The sequence below is a fragment of the Pimephales promelas genome, chromosome 7 (genome assembly GCF_988280905.1).
Source record: "Pimephales promelas chromosome 7, fPimPro1.hap1.1, whole genome shotgun sequence".
NCBI classification, from domain to species: domain Eukaryota; kingdom Metazoa; phylum Chordata; class Actinopteri; order Cypriniformes; family Leuciscidae; genus Pimephales; species Pimephales promelas.
Window position 1 is genome coordinate 22,157,839 of NC_142775.1, and position 19,747 is coordinate 22,177,585.

The 19,747-nt window shown below is 36.0% G+C and overlaps 1 protein-coding gene across 1 annotated transcript in view; it reads left to right on the plus strand.

Annotated features, from left to right (window-relative positions):
- Positions 1–19,747, plus strand: part of kcnh3 (potassium voltage-gated channel, subfamily H (eag-related), member 3) — a 94,420-nt gene that overhangs the window by 39,885 nt on the left and 34,788 nt on the right. The window contains exons 2-7 of the mRNA XM_039682436.2: positions 8,238–8,471; positions 13,461–13,595; positions 16,272–16,411; positions 16,695–16,947; positions 18,117–18,274; positions 18,757–18,964. Coding sequence (XP_039538370.2) covers positions 8,238–8,471; positions 13,461–13,595; positions 16,272–16,411; positions 16,695–16,947; positions 18,117–18,274; positions 18,757–18,964 — 1,128 coding nt within the window. The remainder of the gene's footprint in view (positions 1–8,237; positions 8,472–13,460; positions 13,596–16,271; positions 16,412–16,694; positions 16,948–18,116; positions 18,275–18,756; positions 18,965–19,747) is intronic.

A 19,747-nucleotide genomic window follows, 5' to 3' on the forward strand; every position in this document is an offset into this window, starting at 1 on the left:
ACATTCCATTTCAGCAGTGTTGTTAAACTCCTCGCTACATTACAATTATTGGTATGTGTTTTGGTTTTTCCAGCTAAAATGTCTATGGAGAGTTGCTAGACCACACTGGTTGAAAACAGCCAGTTCGGAATTAAATGCATTAATCTAACTTATTATTTGCAATAATTGTATACTTGATTTACCTTTGGCATCAAGAAGAGCAGGATGGTCACGACATTTAAAAAGTCACAAGCAAGAAAAAGTCTGAAAAAATCAGAATCGGACACTTTGGCTTGTGACGTGAATGGAGAAAAAAAGAGTACTACTTTATGTAAGAGAAAAACTATTTCACATTGTTCTACAAATGCCAAATTCTAAGCCTTTGCACCTTTGTAAATTTTATAAACAACAGTAGCTGGAAAAAAAAAACATACAATTGAATGCCAATTGAGATTTGTTTTATGTCTTAACTGCTCTGAGGTCAGTGACTCAGAGGTACACGTGAAAGGCTTTGTATACTCACTACATTTGACTTAACGAGCATTAACTGGAAATCATTAACCTTTTTGAAAGCAGGCAATTATTATCAAGCATATTTATTAATTTAGCATTTGCTCTTGCAGTAATCTTATAGTGAATGCAACATGTATTTTTCTAAGCATCTTTGTATAAAAAGGCTTGCAATTTCAGTTTCAAAAGGTCTTCATCAAAGTCTTCAAGACTGGCACTCCACTTTACACTATTCTTTTCACAGTTCTTTTGATGGTACATCACTCACAGCATTTCAATTCTGCTCTACAGCAAAACTGGACTGGAGTTTAAGTATGTATAGGTTAGGCTTCAGCTCTCCTGCTGCTTCATTTTAGCTAAACCAGAACTGAAGATGGCATAATCAATCAAACAACCCAGGTCATGTGCAGACTTTTTGCATAATGTTTTTAAAAACTGTTAATTTGGACATAAAACACATTTCACATACTGTTTTTCACCTATGGAAGTATGCGTATTTGGAAAGAGCCAGTCACTTGCATATTTACTGAATAAAACCTAAAGTTTTGAACAATTCGGTTGAGGTAATGATTCCATGACTCACTCATACAGACAGACAGTAATTTATTGCTACCTATTTGCATACCATAACCTATTGAAAGAGTCACTTAACCAGTGCTGATCCTGACCTCCCTGGGGCCCTAGGCAAAAATCTGTTAAGGGGCCCTCCTACCTGACCCATGAGCCATGTAAACCATTTGCTATTGCCACATAGTCACACTTGACACCCCAGTTCTCCCACTAAAATTCGCCCTCGTTTAGTTAGTACGAATGAAAATGTAGTTCCTGATATCAGAAATAGACATTTTATATATTCACATTTTAAATAGTAAAAATTTAATTATTGATATCAAAAATGCATCCTGTGAATTAATAAAAGCTAAAATGGTTCCACTGCATGTCACTGTGTTTTAAATGATAAAAGCAATAATTGATACTTGATGGTTATTATTTACTGAGTGATGTGGATCCATATTGACCAGTACAGTATGTCCAACCAATCAACATTTTAAATGCAATATAGTCAATGTCAATAGATGGCTTTCCATCTTGCTTTATTGCAGGGTTGTAACTAAACTGATTTGGACACTAGATAATCATCGTCTTGTTTGAAAAGTACGAGCAACTAATGAGGAGTGCCATCACGCCCATATTGTAACTTGTGCCCATATATTTTTTACTGGAAAGTGCATGTTTCATTTAGATTATGAAACGTGATTATCTTTTCCGAGCTGCAATTTATAAACAAACACCGTTGCCTGCTGCCCTTTGTATTATCAAACATAATCTCATGAAAGTGCGTATACCACAAATTTAATTCCTCTTGCTATTTATACGGCAAAAATGTTGTTGTTTTTTTGTGTGTGTAAATGCTACACACGTTAAGTCTCATGGGTAAGATTAGGGGTGTGGAGTGCGTGGATATTACACGCCAAAAAGTGTGTATCATATGCACGAGAAAACTATGTAGGCCTATGCACGCAAAAAATATTTTTGCGTATAAATGGAAATTCAATTTGTGGTTTAGATACGCGCTTTCAAATTCACTCACATGGTGTTTTTCTCAGTCTCTTTTCGTGAGCAGAAGGATAGTTCCACTTAGTTATCTCATCGATGTTGTAAACTTTGATTGAAACGCTTTGACATGAGGTGGAGGCTGGGCCTTGAGTTATTTGCGAGGCCTTATGCAACTTGCGTAGTGTGCGTATAGGGAGGATCGGCTCTGCACTTAACCCTAAAGACATTGGGTCTCATTCACAATAATTGGATTATTTCGTATTTGTACGCATGGGAGAACATCTCACAAAAATGGCACCTAATTCATGACATGCGTCACCTAATTCATTCATATGCACATGAATTCTTAACCTTCTTCTAACCTTGTTCTAATGTTAATGGATTTGGAGTATTCTATACGAGCGACGCTGTGCCCAAGGTTAGTCATTTGCATAAAACAGCCATGCAACCATTCTACACAACCTTTACAGTCTTTCGTCATTCTCAGAACCTACTTGACGCTATCTAAAGATGCACAAAGAATACGTGCAGCAAGATACAGTAATCCAGCACTGCCAATCCTCAAAACCAGTTCAAACACACAGACAAAAAAAAAAAAAAAAACGCCTTTCATACAGATTAGACCCATCAATTCTAAATTTAAAATACATTTTACTATGAACGTAATTGGTGAATCCCGATTTGCTTAAACATTAAACGTTTGAATGCAGATTTATGATTATTATCATTGAATTACGGGTATAAAGTGTGTGCACTTAAAAAACATATATACAAGCATTTACACGTGTAGCACTTGGGTAGTGGAAAGTTGTTAAAATTCTGTTCCAATCTGAACTGAAGACTGAAGCTACCATGACCTTGTTTTCTGCACCTGATTCATTAACCAATACAAGACACAAACTCGAGCTCCACACTCTACCATGGATTCGTTCATTATTTATGGGATGTCGCTATTGGAAGTCTCGTTATTTTATTCATCAAGGTCCCTGTGGTTCTTTTGCCCTGTAGCAAGATGTCTGCCTTGCAGAGCCTGTGTTTACAAAAATCATTTTCAAGATCTGAGATCTTTTCTTGCTTACCTACCCTGAACTCTCGTGCACTGAAGTATCCAGAAACACTCATGTACTGTAACTATTCTTCAGCCATTGTCGTTCAACGAATGCAAATGTAAATTGCATTAAATCTTAATTACTAATTCATTTTCATTGATAGCATTAGAAAATGTAATATGCTCAAGCTTTACATTATTTTGAGAATAACAAAATAGCCCATAATATTCCAGTTTCTTCAGTTCAACATGGTAAAACAGATTTTAAAAGTATGCTCGAATGGTCTTACCTAGAGAATAGATGTGTAAAAGCATTCAATACAGTCAGGGTGTCAGGGTATTGCAGGTTGAAGACAAGGAGACAGGATTTCAATAGCTCTGGTTTATTCACAAACTCAGATTACAGCAACGACCGACAAAGACTAACTGAACAGAGTAAACTAAATACAGGCAAGAATCAAACATAACCAGGAGACAACAGGTGACACAGATAAAGATAATTAACCAAACACAGGTGAATAAACTGAGGACAAACGGGGAGCGCAGAATATACACAATGAATGGGGGAAACACAGGACACACATGTAACACAGGGTTATGTTTTGTGTCATTTAATTTGTGCTTTAGTTCGATTTTATGTTTGCGGTTGCATTTCATCAGAGTTGTTACCCTTTACAAAAGCACAGTATCAGACAATAATTTTTATCAAAGACTTCTTTCATCACTTCTCCCCAGATCATAAATTGAGGCTTCATACCATCTTAATATCAGTTAGGCTACATTTTATTTCAAGGGTTTTTCAAGAATTTTACACCCTCTCTTATTATATTATCATAGACACAAAAGTGCAGATGTCAGTTAGAGATAAAATTTTAAGTGTCTTTAGTGATGACAACTACATGAGTTTTTACCTAAAACAAAATTTGTTTTAAAATGTCTTATTCCCTTTAAACACTATTGATCTTGAGTATTTAAATGAAGTGTCTGTTAAAGGATAAATATCAAAACTTTTTATATTTCCCCTTAACCCCTGATGTTATGGGAGCATATTTCTGAAGAAGAATATGTTCACTCATACAGTAACATGCATAATTGGCAAAAATGTAAACCTTGAATTTACTGTAAGTCACTTTACATAATATCAAATGGACAAATAAGGTAAATTAAGTTAAGTTAGATGCTCTGCAGTACTTTTTCTTGCTGTTTTTGCCACCTGTCATAGAGATTATTGCAGCTTTCATCATGTTAGGGCATAGGACTCCCCAGTCTACTTGGCTATTCAAAAGTGAAAATGTATATAATCTTTTTTTATGACCTGAAATAACATTTTTTTTTTTTTAAAGTTACTTGATGCCTAAGCATAGCCCCCAGGCCAAGTGCAAAGAGCAAAGTATGCAAATCATCAGTTTAATAGACAGTGGATTAGCTTTTGAGTCATGTTGACAAAGTAAAGCTTTTCGTCTAAAATTTATTGGGAATTGAATACATTTTGTACAATTAATAAAGTCTACAAGGGAGAAAAGCCACGGGCAAACTAGCAGAGATAAAGTCATTAAAAAGCAGTCAATGTGAAACCATACAGAGCAAACAGCAGTATCTGCTAGCTGTTATGCTAATGCTTCTGTAATGAGCAACTAGCTTGTTATATTTGTCAGCTTTACTTTTATTCTTTTGTTTATGGGAATAACTGCAATGTTTCTGTTACTGCAACTTTGTGCCTGTAAGAGGAATGTGTGTGTGCTGAGAAACAAGGTTGTATGTGAAGTTAGAAAAATAGAAACAAATTTACAAAAATATTAGCATTTTCAACCTCAGGGGCCTGCTTACAACTGTTGAAGTGTTAAGTACATTTTTATGTTATACTATATATATCTAACTGAGCTAAACATGTTACAAAATACTTGTTGGCCTGTGGACATGAGAAATATTTGAGTCTGTGATTTTGGACTATAAGTGAATCATAAAAAATGTCTTCATTTGCAGACCACTTGATCTTATTTCTGCCTAGAAGAAACAAGAAGAAACAAATAAATCTCACATGATTTTTCTTTTCTTTTTTTCTTCTTTTTTTTGCATGAGGCACTGCTGATTAAGCAATAAAAACAAGTGAACTATCATACATTATGCAACCATTATATTTTTTAATTTGTAAAACAAACTCATTAAACAATAAACTTTGGCAATAAAGCTTGACTAGCCATAAAATAACAAACATTAGTGCTTTACAACCATGCGAGTGTGCAGTGTTTGAAATGTTAGATAATTAAAAAAGTTGTGTGCAATTCAGAGCTCAGATTTGTGGCTCAGCATCAAGTTAACTCATTAAAGAGATAAATAGGAAAGAAAATAATTAGAAGAATAAAGACAAACGTTACTTGATCAGAAGTATTGTCAACTTTAATTCAAGCCTCTTTTCCATTACTTGAGTAATGTGTCAACAAGAGAGAGAGGTGGTGGATTAATGTAGTTTCATGTCGGCAACAATTAAATCTGAAATTTGACAATAAACATCTTTAGATTGTCTCGAAAAAAAGATTTCTAGTGTTTATTCTCCCATCAGTGGTGTCATAGATCTATCTATTCAACCGCAGAGAGATTTGCAAGCCTCTCTTGAAAGTGTTTTGTCCTCCTCTGAGGTCCTGCATTAATCACCCTCAGCTTTTATCTACATCGGTAATGTTTCATCACAGCAACAGCAAGTACATCTAATAAAACTCATATGGAAGCTCTTGTTAGTGGGATTCACTTCATTACAGAGTAATGAGAATAAACAGGAAGTTCTAGCCAGAAAAGATGGGGTTTAGCAGAGAAAACATGAGACATGCACATGTCTATGTGAATTCAACAACGCAGACGTGACACTGCTCATGTACACAACATATCACAAAAATGGTAGAATACCATTCCCTCAGTCATAAATAACAACAACAAATGAGTAATGGAATATTCTAGTAATTAATAGTAATAGTATATTAATATTAATATATTAATAATATAATAATATTAATAGTAACTACTATTAAAGGAGAACTCCGGTGCAAAATGAACCTTTGGTCTAACATTGGTAACCAGTCAACTGCTCTCTGAGATGTGTATTCATGATAATCGTATGTGAGTTTTAGCTCTAAAAACTGTTTAGGGTATAACGCTAGTATATAGGGCACAGAGTAATGAAAAATGAAAAATCACTAGTTAATACCACCAACAAGGCTCAAAATAGCCCCACACTGACACGGTAACATAATGAGGCTCCATACATGCAAAACGAAACATTGAGAACTTTGTCTTCAGCTAAATTTACCTATACCAAATACCAATCTTCAGCATATAGACCGTTTAATAAAAAGATACTTTATAAAGACAGTTCACTTCATGTATACAGGCAGCATCCATCTTTGGAAAACAGACTCGATATATATATATATATATATATATATATATATATATATACTAAAATCCTCAAAGCTTATTTTCACTTAGTGAGACGTAAGAGCGGACAGTACTGGAGACAGTAGTTGCAGTTTCATTTACCTGGAAGAGTAAACTAATGCACTGTAATTTCTGATGAAATATAAGACTGCTGGATAGTGCTATTGACCAATCAGAATCGAGTAATTAGTGTATTAATAAAATATTACATCACTTTTCTTCACATCCTGGCTGTCTTTCTCGAAAGCTGTTCTGCTGACTTCTTTGTGCTGTTGTCTTAATGTGCTTGGTAGCTTTTCACTCCTCTTCCTTTCACTTTATTATACCTCGGAAATGATCCCGCAGCTCACTGCTCCATTTTAAATTCCATATTTAAATCTTCTCCCAGTCACAACTCGTTGAAATATTAAACACATTGAGAGAGGGAGAGGGGTGCCCAGCAGCCCATGGATCAATATTTGCACCTCGACGTGAAGCAATAAATAATCGATTGATCAGAATATAATTATGACTTCTTAGCTCTAAGGGAGGATTTAATGACTGCTGATAATATAAGGCAGCACATTCTTTTTTCATGCAAATTCTCTCAATTTTTCATCTTTCTTTTCTCTTTTTTGGTGATAAAAGGCATTGCTTCTGAATACATTTAGTCTAAAGTAGTGCATGTTTGTGCTTGCACTGGGTTTATAAGGAAATTGTGTGGAATAATACTGGGCTTTAGATTCAGCGTTTGGTCTTGTTTATCATTCACACTTACTGAACTGAATAGTGTTATTTTGGTTCTGCTTAGCACTGCATGTACCCTGTAAATCAAATAAAATAAAGAAGGATGATGAATGGAATTTCATTAAATATAGGAAATTGTTATAAAAAGCAGTTACGCAAACTAGTTCTATAAATATTCAAACAAATGTAAATATACAACTCTGATTATATTAAAAAGCAAAAAAAAAATATGCTTGGGCATATTGATTTTTATTTATAGCAACAGTGGCTCTCAAAAATATTCTAAAAATTAATGTATTTGGACACTTTCTGGTTGAGGTTAGTTCTGAGAAAATGTTTAGTATACCATTTGCTCTATATTTCATATACAATATTCAGAGCAATACAGATATAATATATAATGCAAAACAATGTTTTGAATGAGTAAGCGAAAGTTTAAGAGTAGCTTATAACAGCAGCATACATGTACTATAAATGGCTGCTTACCTCACTCCTGTCACGTTCATTCAGGCATCTGTCAAATAGTCCAAGGGGGAACACAGAGCTGTAGTCGAATCTCAAGCTTGAACCCCTCCATTAAAGTCAAGAGATATCTACCGTTACCACTCTTAAGAATTAGATAAACATGTGATCATCATCATAACTACTACTGTGTTGAGCAAGAGGAGGTGCAGGATAAAGAAGCTGTGCACTGTCTGATAGCAGCAGTCAAAACAGATTCCCTGTAGGCTTATGGAAAATGTTTAAAGGTACCTTTAAAGCATTGTTGAAAAGATGTGTAAATTTAGCCCCCCAGTCAGTCTGGGATGAGTGTGATAACAGAGCTCTGTTAAAATCGCTAGCACAAGGGATTTCTGTTAACTCACATTATTTTTCTAACACTGCATATTAACACTTTTGAGTGTTGAAACTCAAAGAACTTTGTTGAATTTCTAATGAGCAGACCTTTATCGTTTTTTTTTTTTTCTTTGTTGTTTTTCACTCACAGACAGTAACTTTGTGCTGGGGAATGCACAGGTCCAGTCTCTATATCCCATCGTGTACTGTTCTGATGGCTTCTGTGAACTCACTGGCTATGCCCGAGCGGAACTGATGCAGAAGAGCTGTGCGTGTCATTTTCTGTACGGGCCAGAGACCAGTGATAAGCTGATGGCACAGATGCAGAGCGCACTGGACGAAAGGCGAGAGTTTAAGACGGAACTGGTCTTCTACAAGAAAGGAGGTAGGAGTCACGTAGTTAACTACATGCCTTGGTCCCACTTCATATTAGGTGTCTTTTCTATGTACTAATAATTAAATTAATCATTTGATGCAATGCACTTATTGTATACATACATGTTTTTACATTGTACTTACAGCTGTAATTACACTGTAGATCTTCCCATTGCACCTAAACCTTACCCATACCACCAAACCTGTCCATAACCTTACAAGTATCCCACCTCAATAGCAGCAAAAGTATATTGTACTTATGTTTTGCTGTAAGCACGTAGTATATAAGGACACCTAATATAAAGTGTGATCTATACCTTTGTCTCCAACACCAAAAGAAAGTGACCAGGACTTCATCCCAATTCCCATATCATGCAAAATTAGTATTAGTCCATCCCAATTTCTCACAGTTAATTTAGTTGTTTATAATTGTACAATATAGTAATTAATAATTTATATTATCAATTATTTAATTATCAATTATTGTTAGTATTGAGTTCAGAAAGGGAAAGGGGTTCATTAAGAAGGTTGCCATACAGCAATCAAATTACTACAGGTCCACTGTGGATGAGGACACCAAATCAAGCCAAACCCTAAAATCAATTAATCACAAATAAATGTTGTATATGCTGACCTGATTAGAGTGATACAGCAGGCATAGCTGCAGACAAGAAAGAAATTAATTCACACAAAGGGGTGATGGAAGGATTTAAAATATAAGAACAGAAGCAAACTGTGTACTGATTACTGAATAAGATAATTTCAATTTAATCAACCCAGTATTTTCTTTAGATTTTGAAACATAGGATTTTATTTACTATACGGCTCTCTGGAATAGTTTGCTGAATTGGCCGATTCTGCTGTTAAATCTTTTATAATTGACTGTAATGAAAATTATTTCCAACATAGCTGTGTTAGATTGTGTACTAAAAACTAAATTTCACCTCAAATCGATATTTTATGTGCATTTAGTTAAGTGGCAGTGTTATAAGTAAGTTGATGTGAGTATGGACTGTACATGATCCCTTACTCATTGATCAAGATTTAGACTTTTTGATTATGAATTGGCAGTGCTTGGCATGTTTATGGATACTAAAATGCATGTACAAATTGAATAAATGCAATCTTGATTTTAAAATCAATTGATCTGAAAGGAAACACATTTACCACGGCTCACTTTAGGAGTAATCTTGAGCTAACCCTTCACAGTAGATGACCAAACAAATACCTTTTCAGTCCAGACAATCCATTTATTTGAGCAAATTGACTTTAAATGCCTGCCTTGTTCTTCATCTTGTGTCTGGAGCATAGATTATGATAACATAACTCTCCCTCACCGATTTCCCTGAAAAGAACACAATATGCCTTTAAACCAGCCTTGGATAAACAGTGGCTCAGAGATGACAATGATGATTTCTGATGGCTTGATTTCTTTCATGTTGAATGTGATTCACAGAAAGTGTGCAGCGTGTCATGTAGTTAATTCCATCCACGTTTTTACCCACCTGCAGTTAAGAGAACACGATTCCATCCGTGTACCAGGAGACCACTGTGAATTTCTGTGAACATACAGCGTAGATCTCTGTCAAACCCTATCAGACACCAGAACAGTTAGGCAGAATCTGCCAGACATTTTTCGCAAAAGATTTTCCAAACACAGCAGCATTAACAACCGATTTCTCACCTGATTCACTTTAATTTAGCATTTGTGCAACATGCATCAGGGGAAATTTGCTCCTAATTCAGTGCCCAAATTCAGAGCGCCCACTTTGGGAGCAGTGTTGAGTTCGATTCATTCATTTGACTGGTTTGGAAGAGATACTCTGTGGGCCCTATATCTTGCACCCAGCACAACTGACTTTGTACACTGACGTATGTTCTGTCAGGACCACTATAGTCAAATACGATTGACAATTAGCATACAGTTCTGCTTAGCCTAGCAAGCAGCCTAGCAAGGATAAGAGCAGGGAGAGCAGCAATAACCACCCAAAACAAAACCATATGCCAATATCCTCGAACCTAACTGACAGCGCAATTCTGGATGCTTTTGCAGATACCTGAGTGTGCCAAGGCAACAAGCATGTGGCCAATACCTGAAAAACTTGGGGAACAGCATGTTACCAACAATACCGGAAAGCCTTAAGCAAGTATGTTGCCCCTACCTGGATGACCTAAACGAGTATGTTGTCAGTACCCGCGTCAGCCATAGCAACAAGCATGTTGTCAATACCCGAAATGCTTAAGCAGTAAACATGCATATTGCCATGGATGACATGCCGTCTGAAATGAAGTAGTGAAAACTGAGATTTCAAAATGAATTCGCTGCTTGCTTGTGGTTGTACCTGGCAAATTCTCCATTATAGCAGTCTGCCATGGAACAAGCGTTCCTGCTTTTAAAGGGAATGTGAGAAGACGCTCTGATTGGGTTATTGCACGTTATGCCCAAACCACACCTATGAGTAATGTAGCTACTTCAGACCAACCCATTTTAGATTTGCGTCGGGTGCTAGAGTCATTTAGAAATCCGGCCACAAAGTCACTTGCGTTTCGCTTTTGATACTTGCGTTTCAGATCGTTAAAAATGGGCCCTGTATCTGTTTGTTGCCTTTTCAAAGAAAATAGGCAATTTGTGTATTCTTCTATCCAGTTGTTATGGTAAAATGTAATGTAATGTAATGTAAAAGTAATGGTTACTTTTTGGATTGTCTGAACAAGCCACTGCTGTCCTGTGCAGTTTTCCGAATGCTTCCTCTTTCCTCTGTACATCAGTCCCAACAATCCTCCAGTCACTTTGTCACGGAGTCAAAGGACTTCTGCTGTGGTGCTCGCAAAATATCACGCACCTCTCATGGACTGCAGGTTCAGGTTAAGATTGTACATGGTTCAAAGGGAATAGAAGATCATAGTTGCAAGACTGCTGTAAATTCCCACTGTTGCACAACTGCCATTTTGCATTGAGAGTCTGTCAGTGAGATGAAGAGCTCAACAGACTGTCAAATGCACATTCAATTATCTCTTTGAAATAAAACATAAAATACACCAAATTAAGAAGACGATCATACAATGAAGACTCAAAAGAAGTTATTTTATACTGCTGAAATAACTGGGTAGAATTAAAATGTCTTATGGATAGAATTTAAGGACTGCTTTAATGTTTTGTTTTTGTTTTTTTGTTTTTTTATGTCCATTATATTAAACGTTTTAACTATGCTATGCTATTCAAACTTACAGGGATAGTTCATATTTACTTTTAGAAAATACCACTCTGTAGATCCATACAATGCAAGTGGATGGTTACCAAAAACACATGGGCAGCATACAAATAATCCTTATTAATCCAGTGGTTTTATCAATGCCTTCTTGAGCGTTTTAATAATTTTGGGGTAAAAAGAATAAATAAATAAAAAAGTAGCAGTACAGTGATGGTAGCAGTTCTTTTGTCAAGAGTCAAAAGTTGGTTAATGGTTACAGTTCTCAGGTCACCAGTACATTAAACTAAGAAAAGTTTAATGTAAGCTTTTATCCAAAGCGACTTACAATTGCTATATATGTCAGAGGTCGCACGCCTCTGGAGCAACTAGGAGTTAAGTGTCTTGCTCAGGGACACATTGGTGTTTCACAGTGGATTCGAACCCTTGTCTCTCACACCAAAGGCATTTGTCTTATCCACTGCGCCATCACCACACCTGATGGAACATTGATTGAACATTTGATTGAGCAAACTCGATGCACAAACTTTTTAATTTTGTAAACTGAAAACAGCAATAAATAATACAGTTACTTTGAGATACAATGGTTATTTTAGTGTATTAAAGAGCTCTTATGTGAGGTTTAAGAATGATTGCTGACCCTTTAGGCCAATAATCATTATAACAACCTTGCATCATTGTACTATGAAACTAGTAGCTGTTTAATCAATGTTTATTTAGCTGTTCACAGCATGTGGCACACATTCATATGTTGCATTTTGTCAGCAGCTCTATTCATAGGTTGGCATGTTGTGATTTTTAGGCATTATTAAGTGCTTTGTTCTGAGCGTATTGCTCATTGTATTATATGGTCTATGGTCTCTGACTGCTGGTTCAATCAAATGTATTCTTGTTTTATTGAAATTTACTTCTCTTGACTTAAGCTGTGCCTAATGATAGGGTTTGGTGATTCACACACACACACACACACACACAATTGTGTATCGATAGGGTCTCCAGCCAAGCATGTTCTACCTTTTTTCTTTCCGTTTCCCTCCGCTTTGATTTAATGAGGCATGGAGTGATGCTGTGGCATAATGTTGAGCAGCTGCAGAATGTTGAACCTACAGAAGGCACACATATCTGCACACAAACACAGACACACAACAGTGATTTCTGATCTCAGCATTCAAGACATGTTCTGCTCACCAGTCAAAAGACTAATGTATAAACTTGAGAAGAGAAGCAGCACATTAAACATCCGTTTACATAAATACCTGACAGTAAAATAAAATGGTGTTTTACATAAGCTATGCATTTATATATATATATATATATACTGTATATATATATGCTCAATAAATAAAAAATTAATTAAAAAAAATATATAAAATGGAGTATTCTCAAACCTGCATTGTTGAATGTTTTGCACTGCGACTCAATTGTGAACTCCACCATTTTCTGTTTTTGCTCATTGAAATAAGGTTTTTTGACTATTGCAATGTGACGTCACTGATGGAGATTCTCTATGCTGAACATAAAAGACCCAATTAATTCTTGACTGTTTACTTCTAAATTTAATTGATTAGTTGTTGCAGCACATGGGAGCTGATGGTAGTATAGCCATTTGAGAAGAAAAACAAGCCAGTTCTGATTTAGACTAAAAGCAATACGCAGAAAAGGTCTTATCAAGCCAGTTATAGATCTATAGTACGTTTTAAACATGAAGTCTGGTCTAAATATTATTGCGTGTCAATATTGAATGTTCACATTTAATGTTGACTCTAATGGCAGATATTATGTTGTGGCAGGAACTCAGTTCTGGTGTCTTCTGGATATCGTGCCCATTAAGAATGAGAAGGGAGAGGTGGTGCTCTTTCTAGTATCACACAAGGACATAACAGACAACAAGAAATCCCAAGATGAAGAACAGAGCCCAGAAAGAGGTGAGTGTTGCTACCTTTACGATGGGATTTCAAGCAGGATAAATACAAGTTTCTGTTGAAACCAACAAAAAAAATATCAGTAATCAGCCAATGTTAAAGTTATTTTTAATTTATTGTTATCAGTACTATTATAGTGTGTGTGTGTGTGTAATTTAATATATATATATATATATATATATATATATATATATATATATATATGATGTTGTTGCTGTCATCTCACTCACAACCCTCACATGAGAAATCCCTCAATTAATATATATACAATTCTTTATATAATTTATCAGCCATTATTATTATTTATTTTTCCCAACATTTTCCCAACATTTTATACTCTAGTTCTTAAGTAAACATCTATGTACTGGTGGTTTAAAGAACCCAGACAGCAATAGCCTACACTGATTCTTGTTAATCCAGTCTCTCAACCTTCATGAAGGTAACCTTTTTAAATGCACTAAAACACAGTTGCACTGTTTTGTGTAGAACATAGAAAACAATGATGAAAAGAGATGAAAACAAGAGTCATAATGAGCGGAAAAGTATAGGTACCGATGCATAGTGCTATATAACAAAGAGAGTATGGTTTCAAAAGGGCAAATTATCTTTTTATTCAGACAGCAACACTTTTAGCCTTGTACGGGATGCTCTACAAAGCGCATTACAGGATAATTTTGCATATTTACACCTGGTCGTGTCAGTGTCATACTTAGTGAGCTCATTCTAAGCTCTATTTCTCATTCCCTCTCACTTCTTGGCTACTGAATCATGTGTTGTGGATGCTTCGATACAGGCCAGCAGCATCTCATGTGGTGCTCGCTGTTACAGTAATCCTGACACTTCTCCTCCCCAGAGAGAGAGAGAGAGAGAGAGAGCGAGAGAGAGAGAGAGAGAGAGAGAGAGAGAGAGAGAGAGAGAGAGAGAGAGAGAGAGAGAGAGAGAGAGAGAGAGAGAGAGAGAGAGAGAGAGAGAGAGAGAGAGAGAGAGAGGAGAGAGAGAGATGAAAACACACACACAAGACACAGGGAGGGCCGGTAGGAAAGCTTGGCACAGAGGTTTGAAGCTCCCTTTAGTGGCCTGAGCTTGAGCCAAAGCACGGTTACTGTTCATTTGGTTGATGGATGAATATTGTACTGGCACTAGGAATAATAAATCCGGTCAATGATGTCAACTCATTAAAAGTGAATTTTTGGACTCACTTAAGAAAACCGTAATTAAAACCTATATAATAAAGGGGAAAAGCTAACTAATATATATAAAAAAAAAAAAAAAAAAAAGGATTTGGAAAGAACTAAAAAAAATACAGTGGGGGATTTGTAAGACATCTAGTTACTTGTTTGTAAGACATCTAGTTGTCAGTTAAGAAACTGACAGATGGTTCTCTCCAAATTAAAGCCATAAATTATTCAGTCAAGGGTTGGCTGATGGGAACATGTTAGTTTGCATATGAGAAGAGAGCAAATCTCCTCTAATGTCTTTCTGTCAAATAATACAGAACAGACACTGTTCAAAAGTTTGGGGTCCATGCGATTTTTTACTGAAATGAATACTTCTATTCAGCATGGGAATAAATTCATCAAAAATGAGAGTGGTTAAGACATTAAAAATGTCTCAAAAATATATATATATATAAATAAATAATGTTCTTTTTACTTGCAATTGTTTAAAGGTCCCCTGACATGTGGTTATTTTATTATTTTATAATGTTTCCTGGGTTGCCCTTATAATGTTAGTATGTTTTTTAGATCAAACATAGTCATAATTTAGAAATAAAAGGCATTTGAAGGGGCGTGTCTGCTCTGGGATTCAGTGTAACTGGCCACTGCTGTGATTGGCTGACATGCTTGCATGTGAAACTCTCTCGAATACTTTTACAACAGCTATTATACGTATTTACTATTACAGCTATCAAGATTAATGAATCGTGAGAAGTTTTTAAAGTATTTAGATCTATTCCCATCACATAAAATGTTGCCGTGATGAGCACTGAGCAAGCAGATGACAGTCTGTTGATCTCGAGAATAAAGATCTTTTCATTGCAACGCAGTTTCTGCCCTCTCTCTATGCAAACAAGTATATTTTAAATCACATTAATTGTGTGTCATTATATTGTAGTGCACTTTAACTATATTTTAAATACTCTAAAAGCAATTATGAAAGTAGATGTAAAGTTGTGTAAAAATCCCACTTAAGTTGTTCCAAAAAAAAAAAACACTCTTAATGGCAACTTATTACATTTTTTTTTTTCAACTTAATGATACATTTGAAATTAAGTGCATTTTTTTTCACAAGGGTATACAGGCCAGGGGAACTCATATTATTGTAAAAAAAAACAAAAAAAAAAAACCCAGAGAGTGAAAATTTCTTGTCAAGGGACCTTTAAAATATAAAATAAAGTAGTATATTTACAGCAGTATATTTATTACTGTAAATACTGACCTTTTGAAAGTAGTTCAAATTGGGTGAACTACTGCTTTAAAAAAAAAATTAGAGGTAGAAGTAGACTTTTCTAATGACTTCAGTTTTCAAGTAATGGTGCTCATGTTTCACTGATCCGCAGTAAAGCTACATGTTTTTTTTTTGTTGTTTTTTTCTAGAATACCCTGATGTTATTTTGTGTTGAGCAAAAAATTCTGAAATGAAATCAATAAAAATTATATATGGCTGTTCTCTGTTTAGACGTGGAGACGGGGTTGGAGGTGCACAAGGTTACGCGGCCACCGGGCTTCAATGCCAACCGGCGGCGCAGTAGAGCTGTGCTTTACCAGCTGTCTGGACACCTGCAGAAACAAGACAAAAGCAAACTCAAGATCAACAATGCAAGTCCTTAAACTCAGTTACAATGCGTTCTGCTATAAACCTGGATCTACCCCTAGCATGCACAACTTCAGCAGTGCAATATTTACATTTAATATTCACTTATGAGAAAAAGTCATCAGTGTTACTTTTTGGGTTGTTTACTCTCAAAAGCATTGGTCTTCTCAAAAGTATTGGATTATTTAATTCATTGTGACTGAGCAGCACACAGCATACTGTTTATAGAAATATTGCTAAAAGTTAAAAGTTCATTAAACATTTCTGTCTGAACATTGTTTCATTTAGAACATGTTTGGCGAGAAGCCGCCCATCCCAGAGTACAAAGTGGCAGCCATTCAAAAGAGCCGTTTCATTCTTCTCCATTATGGCACCTTCAAAGCTGGCTGGGATTGGCTGATCCTGCTAGCGACCTTTTATGTAGCAGTTACTGTTCCCTACAATGTTTGTTTCACTGTTGTTGGTGGACGGGATGAGTCATCGACCCCTAGAAGTCCACCAAGTGTGAGCGACATCCTTGTGGAAATTCTTTTCATGTTAGGTAAGGCTCAACCTTCAGTGATCTAGTTTTTGTAGTGTCATTAGTTTAGCACACAAAAAAAAGTTCTGTCTCAATAACGTTGTCTGGGTCATATTAAATGCCGTTTGATCCCATAGCTTGCTAATAAAGTACCCAGAGTTGTAACACGATTCTGTTATTGTTCAGGTTTCTGTGCTGTGCAGACAGTCTTTTATATCACAGAGGTAATATACTGCCAGACATCTTTCAATTACTCTCTAGTAAAAAGTTCAAGATGTTACTAAGCAAATGCCATAAAGCCTTAAAAACACGAGAAACTGAAAAGATTTTCAAGGACTGTTCAGCAAATACAAATGCTAGGGTTGTGGTGCAGGCAGAGGAACGAGGAGTCCGGAGTAACGGTGAAGATAATATTTAATATTTAAAACAGGCAGGAAGACAGGAACTCAGGTGCAACACAGGCTAACATTAGACATTGACCGACAAAGACAGAATGAAACTGAGGGACTTAAATACACAGAGGAATCAAACATAACGAGGTGGCAAACAGGTGTAACAGATGAACAGGATGCTGAACGGGAGGCTGATGAGGGAGTGAGTTCAGGTGTGCAGACGAGAGGATCATGGGAAGTGTAGTGCTGGAGACGCAGACAGAACGGTGCAGACGAGACTGTGACAATGTTTTATAGTTCAAAAACAACTCTTCAGAAGATTTTTTCAAATTCATTTATGAGTAAATTGAGATTCCTATCTGTAGCTATTGCCATACAGGTTAAGGATATACTCGTATACAAATCAATTAGACAAAACATCATATCTTCAGCCATCACCTTTATATCAGAAATCCACAGTGTGTGGATAAGCTTTTTAGCACTGCTTAATTGCAGTTAGTGTTTAATGACAGGATCTGTTTCTGCCCATTAAACACAATTGTATAATGCAAAAAAAAAACTATTTGTATCATCAAAACATTTGCAAAGAAGTGCCTAAAGCCATTTACTAAACTGAGCTTCAATTAAGTGCTACTGTATGTGCTGCAATTTAGCCATTTTTTTATAGTCACTACCCAGAACAAACTTATATAAGCTCGCTGTCACTGAACGAGGTAATGATTAAAATGCAGTTTTCTGTGCTTTAATAATACATTTATTAATTTCTTCCATTTTTTTTCTTTCTTTCCCCTGTGACAGATATTTTGCTAAACTTCCGCACCACATTTGTGAGCACATCAGGCCAGGTGGTGTATGATGGACGATCTATCTGTGTTCATTATGTCACAACCTGGCTCTTCGTGGACCTGATTGCCGCGCTACCTTTTGACCTGTTGTATGCCTTCAATGTCAGCGTGGTATGTTAATTTAGCTAATTTTTATGTCATTTTGAGCCAACTGTTTAAAGGCACAATATGTATATATATATATACTGTATGTATATGTACTTGTGTACTTGCGTTATCCCAAATGATTCCAAAAATGTTAAAATACAGATAAATTTGCAATTTTAACCAGTGTAGCATCTCTTCTCATTGGTTCGCCTGTGAATTTTGTCATTTCCACATCGGATTGATTTGCATTGGAGGTAAAGGTGACAACTCCCATCTTTCCACGCTCCTTCACAGCGTCATCAAGCTAGCCTACGCCTTTGTTATTGTTTTGAATATGTTGTGACTTTTATCAGCGAAAACTACATACTGTGCCTTTAATGGGCCTCACACAGAGCTTTGTGGGACACACAAACCATATTTTATATGATGCTGGGCATGTCATCTTAAGTAATTATTAATACTATAATTTTCTTTTGAGCTTGTGCATTTCATCTCTGTGTGTTTAGTACTTTGGAGTTCATCTGCTGAAGACTGTTCGATTGTTACGGCTTCTACGCTTGCTGCAAAAGCTGGAGCGCTACTCCCAATACAGTGCAGTTGTACTCACATTACTTATGTCGATGTTTGCCTTGCTGGCACATTGGATGGCCTGTGTCTGGTACATAATCGGGCGCAGCGAGATTGAGAATAACAGCCCTGGTTCCTGGGACATTGGTGAGTATCATATCTACAAACTGTCAACATAGATGTTTCAATCTTTCAAATTTATTTAAACAGATTCTTTAGGTCAGTTTTCCCTTGAACTGGCTGAGCTAAAATAACAAATTATGATTTTAAAAATATTGAATATCTTCACTAGATGTTTTATGAAACCAGATAATGTAAGTGAAAATAAAAAGTCAACAACAACAAAAGAAAACAAAAACTGAACGGCAGTTAGGATATTAGCATAAGTGTTGCTTCAGATCAGACGCTGGCCTTATTTTGTATATCTTTTCACAGTGTCTCATACACAAGGATCATTATTGAAGATGTCTGTCCACTATGCTTATCACATTGAAAATGTACGACAAGCTCTTCATGTGCCTTACAAAAAGTGTTCAGATTACAAATGACTTTTCAAATCAGGTAGACTGAAAAACAAGCCAGATGTAATGCGTTTGGTTAGAAGGACAGAACAATATCTGGCTCTTAATCGGCGCACCATATAAGACATTATCTTCACATCATGTCAAGTCTGACTCTGAACAAACTTACCTTTTTCACATTTGTTCATGAAATAGTGAATTACTGTATCAATTTGACTGGAAATGAACCTCTCTCTCGATCTCCCATGTGCTGCACGAAAGAGAAAAAAAGACCAAGGGTAAAATAAATGGCTGTAGTGCACAGAGGAGTGTATGATGACATTGATATGATCTAGACCGCATTTAGTTATGGTCCTCTATTTTAATTAGCTTTTTTTTTACTGACTGTTTCTGCAGGTGACACAGTTAC